The sequence below is a fragment of the Cajanus cajan genome, chromosome 9, assembly GCF_000230855.2.
Source record: "Cajanus cajan strain Asha chromosome 9, NIPB_CcT2T_4, whole genome shotgun sequence".
Classification (NCBI taxonomy): Eukaryota; Viridiplantae; Streptophyta; class Magnoliopsida; order Fabales; family Fabaceae; genus Cajanus; species Cajanus cajan.
This window is the reverse complement of record NC_138525.1, coordinates 2,312,061-2,328,731: the sequence shown is the minus strand read 5'-3', so window position 1 is coordinate 2,328,731 and position 16,671 is coordinate 2,312,061. Positions and strand designations below refer to the sequence as shown.

The window sequence follows — 16,671 nt, the reverse complement described above, 5'->3', positions numbered from 1 at the left end:
TAGCATATAATATATTGAAATTACTATGGGTATATATAATAATTTTAATATATATCATTAAATATTATTTTAATATATATATATAATTGAAATTATTATCTTAAAAATTATGTTGAATTATTTTCAATTTTTATATATTTAAAAATAATCATTCTTCCTTTCAAAAAAATAATCATTTATTATTATTATGATTATTATTTTCTAAACACATTTAAAAGTAATTTAACTAAAATGCATATTAATAAAATTTTAATATTTTTTGATTTTTAATGAATTCAAAACTTTAATTTTGTCTGGTAATTTTACATATTATATATTTTTATTTTGTGTATATAAATTATAAGATGAATTTTATTTGTTGCAAAAATAAATTAACCATTAAAATCATAGACGTTATGAAATTTATAAGATGTTTTATATATCAGATATATTATTTGAAATAAAGAAAACGATAAGGTTGAAAATTTTAATTTACAAATTGTGCATAGAAAAAATGAAAATATAATAAGTATAAAATCGAAATATCATATTATTAAAAAAATAGTTTATTTGAGATCAATAATATATTAAAATAAACATGAAACGTAATTTTGTGGGTCAACATGTTGTTGATCGAGTGATACTAAATCCAATTTCTTTAAGTAATGTATCATATTTAAATTTTGTGCATAGAAAAATATGGGAGTAATTTGGAGGTATGATCACCATGGACCGATGACAAATTTTTTTAATAAAAAATATAGTTGTGAGATAAATTTTTTATATTATTTTTAAAAATAAAATCATTTATATATATATATATAATTATTATATGATTATAAATTCCTATTACTTTTATTATGTATTATATTCATAAAAGAGTAAAATATATATTTGTCATGTTTGATTTTAGTCCTTCAATAATTTAGTCTCATTTTAATCTTTCTAATTTGAGGATAAATCACTATTAATCCTCAAATTATTTATATAATATTTTATAATAAATGATAATATGAAAGTATATTGAATGAAAAATAAAATATAATTTTTTTTATATTTATTAACGATGTATTGCTTGTTTAATGAAATATAACATGTCATTTTTAATTAGATTATGTATCTATTTTTATGCTATAAATGTTTATACTGCATTCATTTGTGATCATACAAACATATGAGGCTAACTTGTCATCTAATCAAATCGTAGTACATCGACTAGTACTGTTTCTATGTAATCCTTAGGGATCCCTTGAGCTGGGGAAATGTATATGTTCTCGAATTAGAGATCATGTCTGGTTGAAATTTTAAATTTACTAAAACTTACTAATGCATTCATTATTGTGATCACACATTACAAGTTGGTTATGGCAATGCCCTTTACTAGCTTGCGAAGGGTTGTTACAAGATGCTAGTGAGTTTAGAAGTTAGCTACTTTGTTAATAAGCCCTATATAATCATAAATGGAGAATCATCGTTGCTTATTCACTTTCAATTTCAATATGATTTCATTTGAATTTTACTCTCATTGCTCAAGATTCATTTTACCCTTCCTTTGATTCCTAAATGATATTACAGATTATCTTAATAATTATTAACCACTCATTATCATATTCTTTATCAATGTTAAATTCTACAAATTTCATGTTCATAAAAATTTATCACTTCATTCATCTGGTAGGGAACCTCATCACAATCAAATTAGCTAGGAGTATTGTTTTGTCTACATAAACTGTAAAAACTTAAATTATCAATACCCACCATGTAATTTGCAATCTTATTTGATAATGCTCATAGTATCTTTTTAACATAATTTAACCACCTAAATATCTCATTAAGTTTAACACGATAAAGTCCACAGACAAAGAACCGTGTTAAGGAGTAAAAAACTTACCATGAGCTTCAACAATCATTAAGGGGTAAGAACCATCCAATTAATTGATTAAATACAGATAATTGGATCATAGTGTTGTTATATATTATTAATTAATGTTAATTATTTAAAATCATTTATTGAATTATTAAGAAATATCAAATGTAAAATTATTATTTTAATTACAAATATTTTACTAAACTTTAAAATAGATGGCTCATTACGATTTTATTATTTATATTCAATTAAGAAATCACTGTTCTCATGTATATAAACTCGCACTCGGGTCCTCTGCTGTTGCTGCCTCAGCTGCAGTTACCCATTAGATTTACATCTGATGCATTAAAGATTGAAATAGAAAAAAATATTTTTTTTATTTTGCTGCAGGAGCTGCAGAGAATCCAAACTCGATATAACTTTTATAATTGTCTCATCAGATAAAGTTTACTTCACTTTCAAGATCAAACAGAAAGATAGATCCTTCCCTATCAATTCTTCTTACTCAATATATGTCAAACTGAAAATGCTATTTTATATAACTAAGTTGATAATTTTCCAAAGACAGTAGCAATCCCAGTAACGAGACAAGATCTTTGTTCTCACGACACCATCATATGATCGAATCCTCCACCTTGTAGAGCTGGTACCCTGACTCCGATATTATGAAGCAACTGCTGTAGCCACCTCCTAGCTGTTGGGTCTTCCTGAAATACATAAAACCAAAACCATTTAATGTAAACAACCTAAAAGCATGAATCATCTCTTCATAAGGACAAGTGAAAAACCTCTAGCTAAGAAATTGAATATTTGAAGAAGAGAGTAAACTTTATTAGTTAATGCTCAACAGTTAATCTAAAATTTGCTTAATCAAGTCACTGCAATCATATTGATTAAATCAAATTTGTCTAATAATGTCACTTACACGAAGGCAACTACTGAATGTAGCATCTCTCAACATGTCTGGAAGACAGGTTCTTAATGCCTCGCAAGCACTGTTTTGAAATGACCAAAAAATTATTAGAAATTTGTGAAAAACGTAAAGGGCATGGCAGGAGCACTTACAAAACTGGAGTTGTACTATCTAGTTAACAAACCTCTGATTATCTGACAGACGAAGATAACAACGAATGATATGCTTCAAAAGACGACATGAAGGTTGCTCCACAAGAGTTGCCACCATGTTTCCCAAAACTCGGCCCACTGCATAAAAGCGCTCGGCTGTAGTACAAATATATTTCAAACCAATTTCGTCCAACAGGATTTTTTGAACTATAAAGGTTGCAACCTGCAGTGATGGAACTTCCATTACACACAAATGTTCACTTTTACAATTATTTGATTTACATAAAACAGGATCACAACATAGTGGCAAAAACAAACATGCAGCTTAGCATTTACAAAGTACAAGAGTGAAACATGAATTAAAATATAACATATTTTCCATATTTACCGCTGTGAATCTGTATCAAAGATTTAGCTCTCAAATATGAAGGACGGTATTTAAACCCAATTTACTACAAATACTAGACTTGAGTTGCATTTTTTTATACAACCCAATGTATCAAGAAGAGATCAACAGTCCCATAACAACCACTAAAAAATTATATTAAGACAAACAGTTCCAAAGTTGAAAAGAAAGGTTCTTAAAAGAACAGCCTCCCCAATTTCACATAGTATGATAGTATTCACTTTGGTAATCTCATTGATCAGATAAATAGTAAGCTAACTGCCCAACACTTCCCATGCAGTACTGCATTGGAACAAGCTTCATATGCATACATGTTCAACATACATACCCAAAAAAAGTGGCTTGGTAAAATGAAGGAAATAGAAAGCAAGTTCAATTCATCCAAAGAAAATATTTTGTCAAACCAAATTGGTTAATAACAAGATGAGTAAGCTTAACAGTTTTTGACAATTCACTGCCCATTTCCATACTGCGAAGGCACAACGGAATAATCTCTGTTGAAAGAAGGAAACTTATAACTTCTGTATCATCAACCTGGTGAAATATCAGCAGAAGAGAAATTAAACGCATGACAAAACACAAGTACAAATGATGCACACATGTGACAGGCGACAACAACAACAACACCAGTAGTCAAGTGTATAAAACACATTTTCTAATTGAAATTATTCTCAGTTTCAGCATAAATGTTGTATAAAAATTTATTCTTCCCATAGTCAAGTGTATCCAACAGAATCAGTAAGGAGGTAGTACCTTCACCAAGGCACCAATGACTCCAAGACTGGTAAGCCTCAAATACTCAAATGGTCTTGACTTACTTGTTGTATTAAGGAAAGGATACAGATATAAAGGTATATGAGCTGCAGATGAGAAAAGGTAAGTATAAAGAATGAACAGACTCATGTTTTTTCTTTTAATTGTTACTTTTAATGAGCAAAAACCATGCTGAAATGGATATAGTAATGTCAACGCAATTTCCTTACATGTATGTTACCAAAAGAAACTGTAATATGTCTTTCAATGCCCAAAAGTTTCTGTCCATGGATGTTTGTGAGAGTATAGATATTGGCAGAACAAAATATAAGTATGAATGGCAGCTAAGAAAGATAAACAGGTGGTATGACCAAACTGTGGGTGAAAGAAACTCTATTTTCAAGCAAGGAAAAGTAGAAGTCATATGACAAGCTGGGCAATATTAAAGGTGAGCTAGTTGCATTTAAAATTTAACCACACGAATCTATTTTACAAACAAAAACTAGTTACTGGACCAAAGGCCTTCCACGCAGGCCATCTTATAAATTTTTTTAATAAATAAAGAAATTTTATTGGAGGGATACAGGGAAAATATAACTACGAGAGGATAAGATATGGTCAATCATTTTATATTTCTTTAACATATACTATACAAAAGTAAAGCAGTCATGATATAGGAATAAGGCAATCTTTACAACAAAGACATCATACAAAACAGTGAAAAGTTTGGGAAGAAGGAACTAAATTTGCAAAAGGAGACAATTTATCGATCTATTTAGGTGGTATATTTATCATAACTAAAGGTGAAATCTTAAGTCATATGCAGTGAATGATTGAGCTTATCAACTTGGCTTCTATATCCCTCCCATGCTCTATTCCTATTGGTTTTAAAATACTCTTTACTATTCTCAGTTTTACCAGATAGCATTAACCAAAAGTCCAAAAACCCAATAAGCAGACAGCACCTTCCTTAGTACTTGGGCAACACATTATTCTTATTCTAAGCACAAGCTATGGTTTTTTTGAATTAGATTATTTTGTGTTCAAAAACTCCTTGACAGAACTTCCAGAAAAAGTCATTTTCACACCTTCCCCCTCCCCCAAAAAAGTAAAAACAAACTTACCAATTGTTCCATCACTATCAGAATAAATAATGCTAAAATGATAACTAGAGTAGCAGACAGAAGTTCACAGTCCTTCAGATGAATAAGAAAAAAATAAATAACATTACCATTGAGGAACTGCATCCTTGTATCAAGGTGAGATGCCACACACTATAAGAAAACCATAGAGTAAGAGAAATATGTTAGCAATAATGCATTGAATAAAAGGAGAAAAAGACCCAAGAGAGTATAATATATGTGACTGGACTCATCTACAAGGCTATTGACTTTCAGACTTGAGAATAATATTCGGGGGCATATTAAAAAAGTGCTTCTATCTGTTGGACCCAAGATATATACAAAACTTGGAAGGTCAAACTCATCTGAATTCTCACCTGAAGAAGAGCAAGAGCATTGCACACTCGATTGGATTGTGCCGGAGTAAGGTTTGGTGGGGAAATAACAGGGTATATTGAAACTATTTCCTGAAATAAAATAAAATAAAACAAAATCCTAGTAAGCAGTGGGCAACTACAGAAAAAAGCACATTCTCCATTAAGAGAGAAAAAAAAAATGTCATACATCGAAAACCAATATACAACGATCCTCAAACTAATAATAAAAAAAAATGATTTTATTTCAAGGATATTCTTTGATATAAAATACAAGAACCAAGAAAGCGAAGAAAGACAAACCTAGAAGTAATACACAATGCAAGTGACCCGCAACATACCTGCAAAAGTGCTGCCATAGTACCAAAGGAATTCCACAATAATGGAGCGAGATCCTGAAATAACTCTCTCTTCTAAACAAAAAAAATTGACAAGTTAACGGTACGAGTCTGAAAATGACTACATGCATGAGATATATTAGTCCGTAACCGTAACAAACATTATATTTAGAAACAAAAGTAAAAAACAAATCCGTATCGGAAGTTATCACTTCCGTGAGACTACGCAAATGAAGGAAGTGGAGAGTGTTGCACAGGAGAGGAGAATTGAAAACCTTGGAGAGTTCATGGAGAGCGTTTTCCCGAAGATCGGGGTTGCTGAGTTCGAGGACGAGGTGTTCGACGGAGGCCATTCGGCGATCCTTGGTGGCGGAGGCAGAAGGAGCACCAAAGGAGGCGGCGCTCATGGAGATGGATTGGGGCAAATTGGCCATTATGATTGACTCTGCAGTGAGTGGTGAGTGGGGTTTGAAGTTTGATTTTGTTGTTGTGAAATTGATTCCGAGTTATTTGTGTAACGTAGAGGAAGGAAGCGGCGACACATGCTTTGCATGCGAATGAATCAGAACAAAAACTCCTGTCTCCGTCACCAAAAATGCTCAATCAACTTACTCACTATTTCAACTTTTTCTTAGGTAAAATAAAATACTCCTTTTTTATGGTATTTATAAATTAAAGACCCAAAATAAAAGGTTTAATTTTTATTTTTTTGTATTAATTAATTTTTATAAAATTTATTCATTATTAAATTCAATTTCAATTATCTTTACCAAAAAAAAAAGTCAATTTCAATTCAAATAAATATTTCATATATTTTGGTTTTTATATTTTAACAAAATATATTTTTAATTTCTAAAAAGAAATCATTTAAAAAATATTCACAATTAAATTTTATTAACTATTTATGTATTTTTATTTATCAACATTAAGTAATCTTCTGAGTAATATTTATAATATCATGTGACGCCTCCTAATTTATCTTTACTCCTACTCTTCTTACCATTAACATAATGATTACTTGGATACTCTTCTTAACCTTTATTATAAGCATGTTATGTATTAATTGAAAAAGTTTGTTATTCATTTAAATAAAATTATAGAAAAAATTAGTTTAATTTTTCTCTAAATTCAAAATAAAAATGACATTAGAATGAATATATCGATTGAATTTCATACAAGTAGTATGATTTGTAAATATTTTGATGAAAGTGATGGAGACATTATTTAAAGATTAATATATTTTGTTTTTATTAAAAATATATTATTTTATTTTATATTTTATGCATATATTAAATAATTTTATTTTTTTATACTCGTAGCATATTTTAACAAATTTTAAAATATGAAATCAAATTGAATTTTTTTAATATTAATTTCAATAGTAATATTGACTTGTTTTAATTTAAGTTTTATTAAGCATTAATTTTATATTAGTAGTATTGATGTGTTTTATAAATTGAAAATATATATAAAAAAACATTAACAAAAGAAATTGATGTCTTATTAGAAATACTAAACTATATTAAAAAAATTATATTTATATAATGTTTATTGAATAATTTAAAATATTATTGCAAAAGATTTTTTTTAAAACATTTTTTTTAGATTGAATTATTATAAATTGTATATGTTATGAGATAATGATCGAATGAATTATCATTAAGTAAGATTTTAAAAATAATTAATTATTAAAATTCTTCGATTTAAAAAGTTAATATAATTGAATAGATATGATGAAATATATATAAAAATATGACTCAAAATTTGGCTCGGGCCTTAAATTTTTTCTGACACAACCCTAAAAGTAAGTAAACTAGTAATAAAAAATGTAAATATGGAGAAAAGATAAGCACTAGAAAAGGAGGTTGAATGGTATTTATCAAAAAATTCACATGTTTTTTGTAGTGAAGTGGTATTGCTAATTTGATAAAGTGCGAATAGCAGTCAAATAGAACATTAGATATTTTTACACTAGTTTGTCTTAACCATCGATATTACATTCAGTTTCAATCCAATCATATTGAATTCTACTATCTTTAAACAAAGATACAAATATATTTTCAACAAGCTACTTCTAGTTCAATTCAAAGTATTCTTTGACTTGTCTCTTCTAGTAACTACTCAAGTATTTTTTTCACAACAAACTTCTTTAGACTTAACAACCAAATATTTTTTTTACAGTGAAGTTTCTCAAAGCTCAAAACAATTTTTTTTTTTATATAGATAAGCTCTCTCCATGTTCCACCTTATAACAATGGTCATGAATGTTACACAAATATTGCGTTCGTCTCATTTAAACATTATACAACTAGTATAAAACTATAAGCTTTTTACAAGAAAGAATTATAATTTACAAAGAGTGTTTCTTTCTATACAAGTATTTTTTGTATATCATGCATCTCCTTTTTCTTGAGTTTTGAATCTTCTTATAAAATAACTTGAAGATGACTGCTATAACACTTTGTCTAATTTAAATTGTCTTACAGATAATTTACATCTTACACTTCGTCTATTAAACATTTTCAAAGATATTTTTGAAGACGTTTTTTAAGATATTTTTTCTTACAAAAATGTTTTATTTGTTAATATTAAAATTCTAAAACTTGAGGGAACTAAGATCGCTTTTTAACTTAACAGTAAATTTAAAAAGATGATAGTGAGAAAAAAATTTTGAGACTGAATTTCACCTATCTTATTCCTATGTTCTCCAAAGATTATTTATATATGGTTTTCTATTACTCATTATTATTAAATTCTTTAAAATCATCTTAAATCAATTTTTTATATTTAAAATTTTTAAGAATATTAATTCAACTGCTAATTCCTCAGTTTACCAAATCAGGGTGTTGTTTTGAGTTGTATTTTGGATTCTTGATTAAAAAATTTGATTTGGTGTTGGCTAAAATTTGTAGCCTTTAAATGTTGCGGCTTTTAAATGCTGCCTAAGTTCTTCGATGTCAATTTTTTTTTTCTTACTTCCTCACATATTATATCATTTTGTGTTTGAAACTATATTTAGCTTCTAGATGTTGATTGTTGATAAGTGTTAATTTTACTTAAATAATTTAATATTTATTTAATTATTTTTAAAAGAAAATATATTTTTAATCTTTAAAATATTGTAAGAATTAAAAGGTTGTGTAAATAAGTTAGTTTGTGAAGAGTTGATAGATTTTAGACTAATAAATCCTTATTTTTCATGCATATTTGCTAAAAAGTCTCAAGCCTTCCAAAATTTATAAAATCACTCAGCCAATTTGGATGCACTCAACGGATCATAGACAGAGATCAAATGAATGTATTAGAAAAATCCACTTAGTCATTTGGAAAAGTTGAATGAAGTTGGCTCAGGGGAACCAAAAAAATTCATTTTAGAAAGGATTTAGCAGACTAAAAAAAGTTCAACGGATGAATCTTTCTTCACTGTGAAGAAATCTAAAATCACTTTAGTTGTTTGGAAAGAGTTGAGTGGATTGGTCACTTATAACATACTCTGTTTTAACATTTTAGACATATATAAAGAATGAAGAGGGAAAGTAAGAAAAGTTAGAACCGAATAGAGAAAGACGTGAAGTTGAAGAGAAGAAAACTAGAATAGTCATTTAGGGACAAAAATCATGGGTTCATCTATGTTTTCTTTGTATATGAAGATTGTCCTCATCACCATGAGTTCTTTGTTAGAATTGAATGTAATCTATCAAATTCTTATAATTATTTTGATTTATATATATATATATATATATGGTATTTTGTTATTCAATGTTAGTGATTTGATTATATTCTTAATATTTGAGATGAATTGATCATTCACCTTTTAATTTGTGATTTAGATTTAGATTGAAAAATATTTTTTTAAAATTTGATTTAAGCTAAATTAATTACCTAATAATTTTAAAGGTTAAGAATAAATTTAGAGTTATTGATCGAATAAATTCTTTTGAATAAGAAAATGGAGGGGTACGGTTGATGCATTTGAGCAGCAATAAGAGTGGAGAAGAATTTTTTTTTTTAGCAGAATAGGTACACCTTATAAGTGTGGAATGAAATAAATTTGATGGTTGTTAAAACTGATACACAGAGTCACCTACTAATGTGATCCACCGTAGCCTTTGTAAAGTTAAAAATTCAAAAGTTGAAAGATTAAGACCTAATTGATTGAATTGTCCTTAGCTATCATTCATTCTAATAAGAATTCGGTTTTAAAATAGCTTAAAACACTTAAAAAAAAGAAGGTATTTCTATTAAGAATTAAGTTTTAAAACAACTTCAAAAACACTTAATAAATAAGGCGTTTTTTTTTATGTATCTCTAATAAGACTAACTTTGTTCTTGACATTATTTTTAATTTTTCGATTGATTTTAATTTAGACTTTATTTTTATGTGATTTTTTTTATTATGTTTACAACAATTTTTTTTTTAAATAGTAGTTGCATACAAATAATCTTTGTTGAAAGTATATTTAATGACACAATTTTTAAGTCTTGAATTAATAGAAAAATATTTAAAATGATTTCTTAAAATTTAAAATGATCATTATTTTAAAAAAATTAAATTAATTCAAATTTATATGATATGAAAACAAAATAAATATTTAAAAAAATAAAAGACTAAAAAAAGTTTTAAAAATAAATTAAATTACCAAGAGTATAACTCATTGAACGGGAAAATCAAATTCCAACCAACAACTAGAAAAAAAATCATCATAACATTATTATTGTATCTTAAAAAAAAAAATTATTGATGCAATATATTGGGTCGTGCAGAGAGATTGATGCATGCAAATATATTAGGTCTTGGTGGGTTTGGGTGCTTCAACTGAGTCTTGCTTTTCCTTGTTTCTATCATGTTTGATTGCTTCATCGTTCTCACTCCTGGCCTTGGCTTTGTCCATGAAGAAGCGAATCCATGTGAAAACCTCCAAACCAAATGCGATGGCACCCAAGAAAGCAAGATTTCCAATGTATCCCCACTTCCATCCATCTCCCCCTTCCAAAATCGAAATTCCTTTGAATATGTTTATGAATATGATCGCCAACAGTCCATATCCAAGGAAATGATGGTACATGTTCCAATACTTTCGGTAATCATCGGTCACCTCCGGCTTTAAGCGAAAAGCCAGCATCTGATTTCAAAATTGACTCATCTTAATTTCATCAATGCATATCCATCATATATATAACACTCATGCAGTGCAATAATAAGAAAGGATAATATTATTTACCTGGACTGTGCTAAAGGTGAATATGAGAATGCCATAGATTCGATGAGTGTGGAAGGTGTAGTACCTTGAAGAATGTCCGAGACTTAGTCCGATAGCCCATCCAGCGGTTCCCACGAGAAAACCAGTTAATTGGCAACCAATATGCAGGTTAAACCACATTGGATCGCATTGAAAAGGAAACACTCGAAAGTACCTTGCAATTATTACTCCAATCGGCAATAGTGTTCCCCACCCTATGATGTTTAGGACTCCATGTACCTATGTGGATGCGGTAATTAATATAACTTGAATCCTTCATTCTTAACTCTATAAACAGAATACAAATTCAATATCCTTCAAAATAATCTGCCTATCATCAATTTAGCATTTTCTAATCTCTCACTTAAAAAATGTCTACATGCAAGTGTGAATGAGAGTATTAATAAAATTGGATGTTATTTTTGTCCCACCACATATATCGATCTCGACCTATCTATTGGAAATAAAGATTTAGTTTCAGTGAGGCTATGAGACTACTACCCTAAATCTATTAAAAATATTTTATATATGTATAAGTCTAATAGTGAATGACATGAGTAGATCAATTTGAAGAAAAAATCCAAGTTCCATTAAGATAATAGTGATTGACATGAGTAGATCTATATTTGAAGAAAAAAAATCCAAGTTCCATTAAGATAAATTTATAATAAAGTATTTACTTTACAAGAGCACTAATTTTATAAGATTGAATTAAAATTAAATTCAAATTTTAAGATAGTCCTAGAACTATTTTAAACTCATTAAATGATTATTCATAATTTATACACGTATTAAACACAATACGTACTATTAAAAATAAAATAATTTAATTAAGTTTTATAAGCGTGTCTTAGATATATTAAAAAGTTTGTTCACCACTTAAAAGACTATTTTTTTAATAGTGCTATGATTGTCTAGTTTATGAATTTTTACACAGGATGAAGATCAAATACCAAATTTTTGTAAGGTGTCTAATTACTATATACTAATATATCATATTAGATCTGGATATATCGAAGATTATGTAAGTGAAAAAATCCATAAACAATATGTGAAATGTTTTGGGTTAAGATGAGGTGCTAAATTCATTTGTTTGATTTGATCTAGTGTTTATTTCGTACTTCTCAACAAAACCGTGTGTGTATATATATTACTGCTTACCGATCTAAGGAAACTCCGGTACTGTCCAGTGCTGTGACCGGAGCTGGAAGTCATATTCATAACCTCTGTGCTGTCGACATTCCGAAGAGTTGTTGGATGGCGAAGGGGACGGTCACCTTCAATGTGATAACCAACTTGCCACACATGGTTCAGCCGCGTAACGTTGTACACTTCAGAAGGGAGGGTCAATCTAGCATATATGGTGTACACATTATTAAACACCTCTCTCCTCATCAACATATTGGCAGCGGACAAACCAAGTCCAATGTCTGACGGAAAAAGATTGCAATTGTGTTTGGTCTCCTTTGTGATGTCGTATGTCTTCACTCCCAGTGTCCCATTGGAGAGTTTGATGCCTATGATGGCTTTGGTTCCAATCATCTCAGGCCTTTTTCCCGGGTTCACACCCCACGCCATCCACCCTTGTGGGGCGTCGAGTGTGGCACCGAACAAGATTTCAAGCACGGTGGAGCTGTTGGTGCCATTGTGGTAGGACCATGCAAATTCCGCGCCAAGAGTGCGCAGCCTCTTGCAGTCTGAGATGTTTCTTTGTTGCGCTAGTTTGAGGAACGGTTCGCTACAGGCTTGAATATGGGAACTGAGGGCAATGGGGAGAAAGGACAGTGTCAGAATCAAAATGGTCAATAAGGTGGTTGAAGATGGCATGTTTTGTTGTTTTTTTTATGCTGGGAAAATTTGATGCATTGAGAGCTTAAGAAGTGGTCTCTTTCTTGTGTTTACTGCTAGTGCTAGCTAGTTACGTGTTTTTTTTTTTTTTTGATTAAAGGAGTTACGTGTTTTTAACTTGCGGAGAGTTGTTAGCTTTTGCTCTTTTTGTAGGTTGGCATGGCAATACTTCCTATAGAGGATAAGAATTTGGAACCTTCAAACACTCAATTCACGCTGCCTAGTGCATCTTTCTTACTCGCACGCTTTCTTTTTGACAAATACGGTGGTGAACTTAACAAAGTTGCTGATTAAGTACTTTTTTTAGAAACAGGAGTAATATAGTATATACATACAATCTCAGCTGACACAAACATACACTACTGTGTTATCTGCTGTAAATTTGTGTCTGCATGCCAACATGGCATTATACTGATGTAAATACGTAATTTCTTATATTTCTGTCATATAAATCATGTAGTAATCTCATGAAGAGTGACACAAGAGAGGTCTTACACAAGTTATATAATTAAGTTCGTTCAATTTCTCACTCGAATTCTGAAATTGGCTAATGTAATAAGTTGTTTGAAAATGTTTTTTGAATTTTATACTAAAGCACCATCTCCTCTCCCTAAAATTCATGTATATATATAGGTAAAGATTTTGCAACAACGTAACATCAGGGAATTATTGAGTAGGGTAAGATGTACAGTTTCACGTAACGTGAATCACGTTTAATAAGTAACAAGTGAGTCTACAACAAGAACCTAAAAAGTAAAAACCGACATCCAAAGAAGCTGGACAAGTCGTGTATTCTGCAATATCCCTTTTGAATTTCTTTGAAAAAAGATAAATTAAATTTAGACATGTTCGAAGATTATGCTTACGTGACCTGTAGGAAATTCCCTTCACTTTTTTCATTTTTAAGCAAGTTCCCTTCCCAATAGCCATAACAGTCAAGTCATTGGTACTTATATTCGTTACTTTATGACGCAGTCACCTTTGTTTCATACTTCCATGGAAAGTTTGAGTTGTAATACACGAAAGCAACCCACTATTTGCCCCAATGATTGCAGTAAATACAGTATTATCATGAACGATTTTTCATCAATTTTACTATATATAAGCATACATGTTTGAAACCGTTTGATTTGCTAAGAGATCCATTCTGCATCCAACTTCACCTCCCACGCACATAAAGTCCAAGGTGTTGTTGTATATTGTCCATCTTCATCGTCAACCACTAATTACCATTTATCTTTTTATATGAAACTTTTATAATTATAAAAGTAATTAATTGGAGATGGCTAACAGGTTATTCCCAATAATAATTGGATAATAAAACTATCAAGTTTTTAAATAAAAATATCCTATAAAATTTATAAAATGATAAAAAGAAGATGTGTGGGAAGAACTCTCAAATTTTTTTGAATGTTATATTTATAATGAAAAGATTATTTCTTAAAATTATTTAAAACCAAATCAACCATTTTATAAAATACGGTAAAATTAACCCTTAAAAAATCAAATAAAAAGCATAAAAGAAAATCAGTAAACAAAAAATAAATAAAACATTTATTTAATAAGAATTAAATAATAAATATTTTAATTTTTTGAAATATCACTCAAAATATACCATATGCTTTATCGAACAATCACAACGGCTTTTATCCAGCAACAAGAAGAGACAAAAGCCTAAACATGCCAAATGTGTTGCAATACAATGATAATAGTTTACATTTCCATGACGATTATGTAAAAACAGAGGAGAGTTGCTTCTGCTCCTTTGGTGGCAGATCTTTGTCAGAGGTATCGCCCTGTTTGCAACTCTATTTTAACGACTTCTTCGTAGCCATCATAGTGTTCGTGAAAATTGAGAACTGAAAATGTTATACATAGGATTTAATTGTAATTTTACATTTTTAAAATTAAAACATTTGAATTATTTGAGTACTGTAACTGTATAATATAAATCACGTATATCAATGGTTCACCTTTGGAATATCTCTTATAATTTGGGGATCTTTTTATGTTGTTTTATTTTATTTTTTTGGATTGCTAGAGCTTATGTAACTTCTATGTTATATTTTCGTAGTTTTAATTGGTTTTTTTTTTAAATGATTAACCCCTTTAATTAAAAAAAAAATACGTGATTAAAATATGTTTCTTAAAATAATTTTTTTAAGAATATAATTATTTCATCGCATTATTAAGAAATATTATAAATCCTTTGCAGAATTTTTTTTTGTATGTTTAGGAAAATTTATAAACAAATTTTTAAAAGAAAATTTGTTTTAATGAAATTGAAATTTTAGAATTTGTAATTATTTCTTAACAATTTTTATTGTAAAATTGATTTTTTACATAAAATTAAATCCTCAAAGATTTTTCATTTAATTCATCTAAACAAGTGTTTGTTTTAATTATAATAAATTATAATTTATAACAATACACAATTATACTTATAATCAATTATCATATATTTTTAATTGATTACGTGTGTTTGATATGTATCCGTATAATTGATTTTAAATCAACATAATTGGCATAATTTTAAGTGAAAAATAATGTGATTTTTATTTAGATAATAATAAAGTGAATGTTAGACTACAAGGGAAGGGTTGAATTGTTTAGTTCTTTAAAAATTAATTCTTTGTAAAATTTTGTTCTTTAGAATGTAAACCCTTCTAGTATTAAAACTTAGAGAATTATTTTGAAAGTAGTTTCTAAGCTTACTGGTTTTCAAAACATATTTTATAGCAATAGAATATAAGATGTAGTAAGATAAATAAAACAGGTAAAGAGATTAAGTAAGAGAGATTGCACAAAAATTTCTGAGATTTTCATCATCACAACCAATTGATCAAAAATAACTTAACCACATACTGATATACAAACACTACTACATAGTCACTTGTTAATAGCCAACAGTCAATTATTTATTGAGATTTTCGCGCTCAACCAAATGTTGAGAAAAACAATCTCACAACCACCTGCTATGAGATTATATAACACTTCTTGTGGTTTCTTTTTGCCTTCCTACATCTTTGCACACCCGGATTTGGGTAGAAAAGTTGCTTACAACAAATGAGTTTTGTAACCTTGCTCACTGCTAAGATTACAACAAGTTTTCCTATAATGGAGATTCCATTAAAGAAGATTCACACTTCTTTTTCTATTACAAAATTGATCTAAAATGCTGAAGTGGAGATCTCTAATCGAATAAGAGTATGAAGCAAGAATTACATCTTGATAGCTTGTGTTTTAATTTTTCTCTTTGATCTCACTTGCTTTAAAATGAGTCCATTGTCTACCTTTTTATAGCCTTTGAAAATAGATTTGTTGAGGCTAGCATAATTTTTATGCAAGGTTGATATCAATGTATTTTGTCTTTTCTAGTACACTCAACTTTTTCTTTAGATGAGGTACCTTCTAAGTAGGTCTTATCTTCAAGCCTTATGAACAAAATTTTTAGTACAAAATCTTCTAAGAAGCTATGTTTTAACTAGAGTCTTCTGATAAATAACTTAGTGTTGGTTTTTTGAACCAGGTCTTTAAAACATTTATCTTAAAAATAAATGTTTTAATTTGAACCTTTTTAACCAGAAATACATGATGTTCATCTTCTTGTTTGGGATAAACAAGATTCTAGTGCTAATAGGTAGTCCAACCAAATTAATTCATATGTAGAGATGTCTTGA

At 28.9% G+C, this 16,671-nt stretch overlaps 2 protein-coding genes across 3 annotated transcripts; both read right to left on the bottom strand.

The window, feature by feature from the left end:
• Positions 1–2,204: 2,204 nt before the first annotated feature.
• Positions 2,205–6,526, bottom strand: LOC109806755 (uncharacterized). 2 transcript variants are annotated; one of them, XM_020369277.3, is made up of 9 exons: positions 6,179–6,526; positions 5,907–5,975; positions 5,569–5,658; positions 5,302–5,344; positions 4,071–4,177; positions 3,756–3,851; positions 2,944–3,134; positions 2,772–2,841; positions 2,205–2,553 (listed from the first exon to the last, which is right to left on the bottom strand). In XM_020369277.3, the coding sequence occupies exons 1-9, from the start codon at positions 6,335–6,337 to the stop codon at positions 2,449–2,451; spliced, it is 930 nt and encodes a 309-aa protein (XP_020224866.1). In that variant the 5' UTR covers positions 6,338–6,526; the 3' UTR covers positions 2,205–2,448. The 2 variants fall into 2 exon arrangements, with proteins under 2 accessions (XP_020224866.1, XP_020224857.1); XM_020369268.3 differs by having other exon boundaries at positions 5,907–5,978; positions 6,179–6,524.
• A 3,986-nt stretch (positions 6,527–10,512) lies between these two features.
• Positions 10,513–13,114, bottom strand: LOC109795405 (cytochrome b561 and DOMON domain-containing protein At5g47530). Its single transcript, XM_020354899.3, has 3 exons — positions 12,305–13,114; positions 11,126–11,383; positions 10,513–11,026 (listed from the first exon to the last, which is right to left on the bottom strand). Exons 1-3 carry the CDS (start codon positions 12,968–12,970, stop codon positions 10,691–10,693), a joined length of 1,260 nt encoding a protein of 419 aa, XP_020210488.1. The 5' UTR covers positions 12,971–13,114; the 3' UTR covers positions 10,513–10,690.
• Between the last annotated feature and the right edge of the window lie 3,557 nt (positions 13,115–16,671).

Coding starts and splice junctions, on each gene's coding strand:
- LOC109806755 (XM_020369268.3), bottom strand. CDS start 6,337: ATGGCCAATTTGCCCCAATCCATCTCCATGAGCGCCGCCTCCTTTGGT. Junction 4,178..5,301: donor AAGGATGCAGTTCCTCAATG/GTAATGTTATTT, acceptor TCTCATCTGCAG/CTCATATACCTTTATATCTG. Junction 3,135..3,755: donor GCAGTGAATTGTCAAAAACT/GTTAAGCTTACT, acceptor CCATCACTGCAG/GTTGCAACCTTTATAGTTCA.
- LOC109795405 (XM_020354899.3), bottom strand. CDS start 12,970: ATGCCATCTTCAACCACCTTATTGACCATTTTGATTCTGACACTGTCC. Junction 11,384..12,304: donor ACCGGAGTTTCCTTAGATCG/GTAAGCAGTAAT, acceptor GCATCCACATAG/GTACATGGAGTCCTAAACAT. Junction 11,027..11,125: donor TCACCTTTAGCACAGTCCAG/GTAAATAATATT, acceptor TTTTGAAATCAG/ATGCTGGCTTTTCGCTTAAA.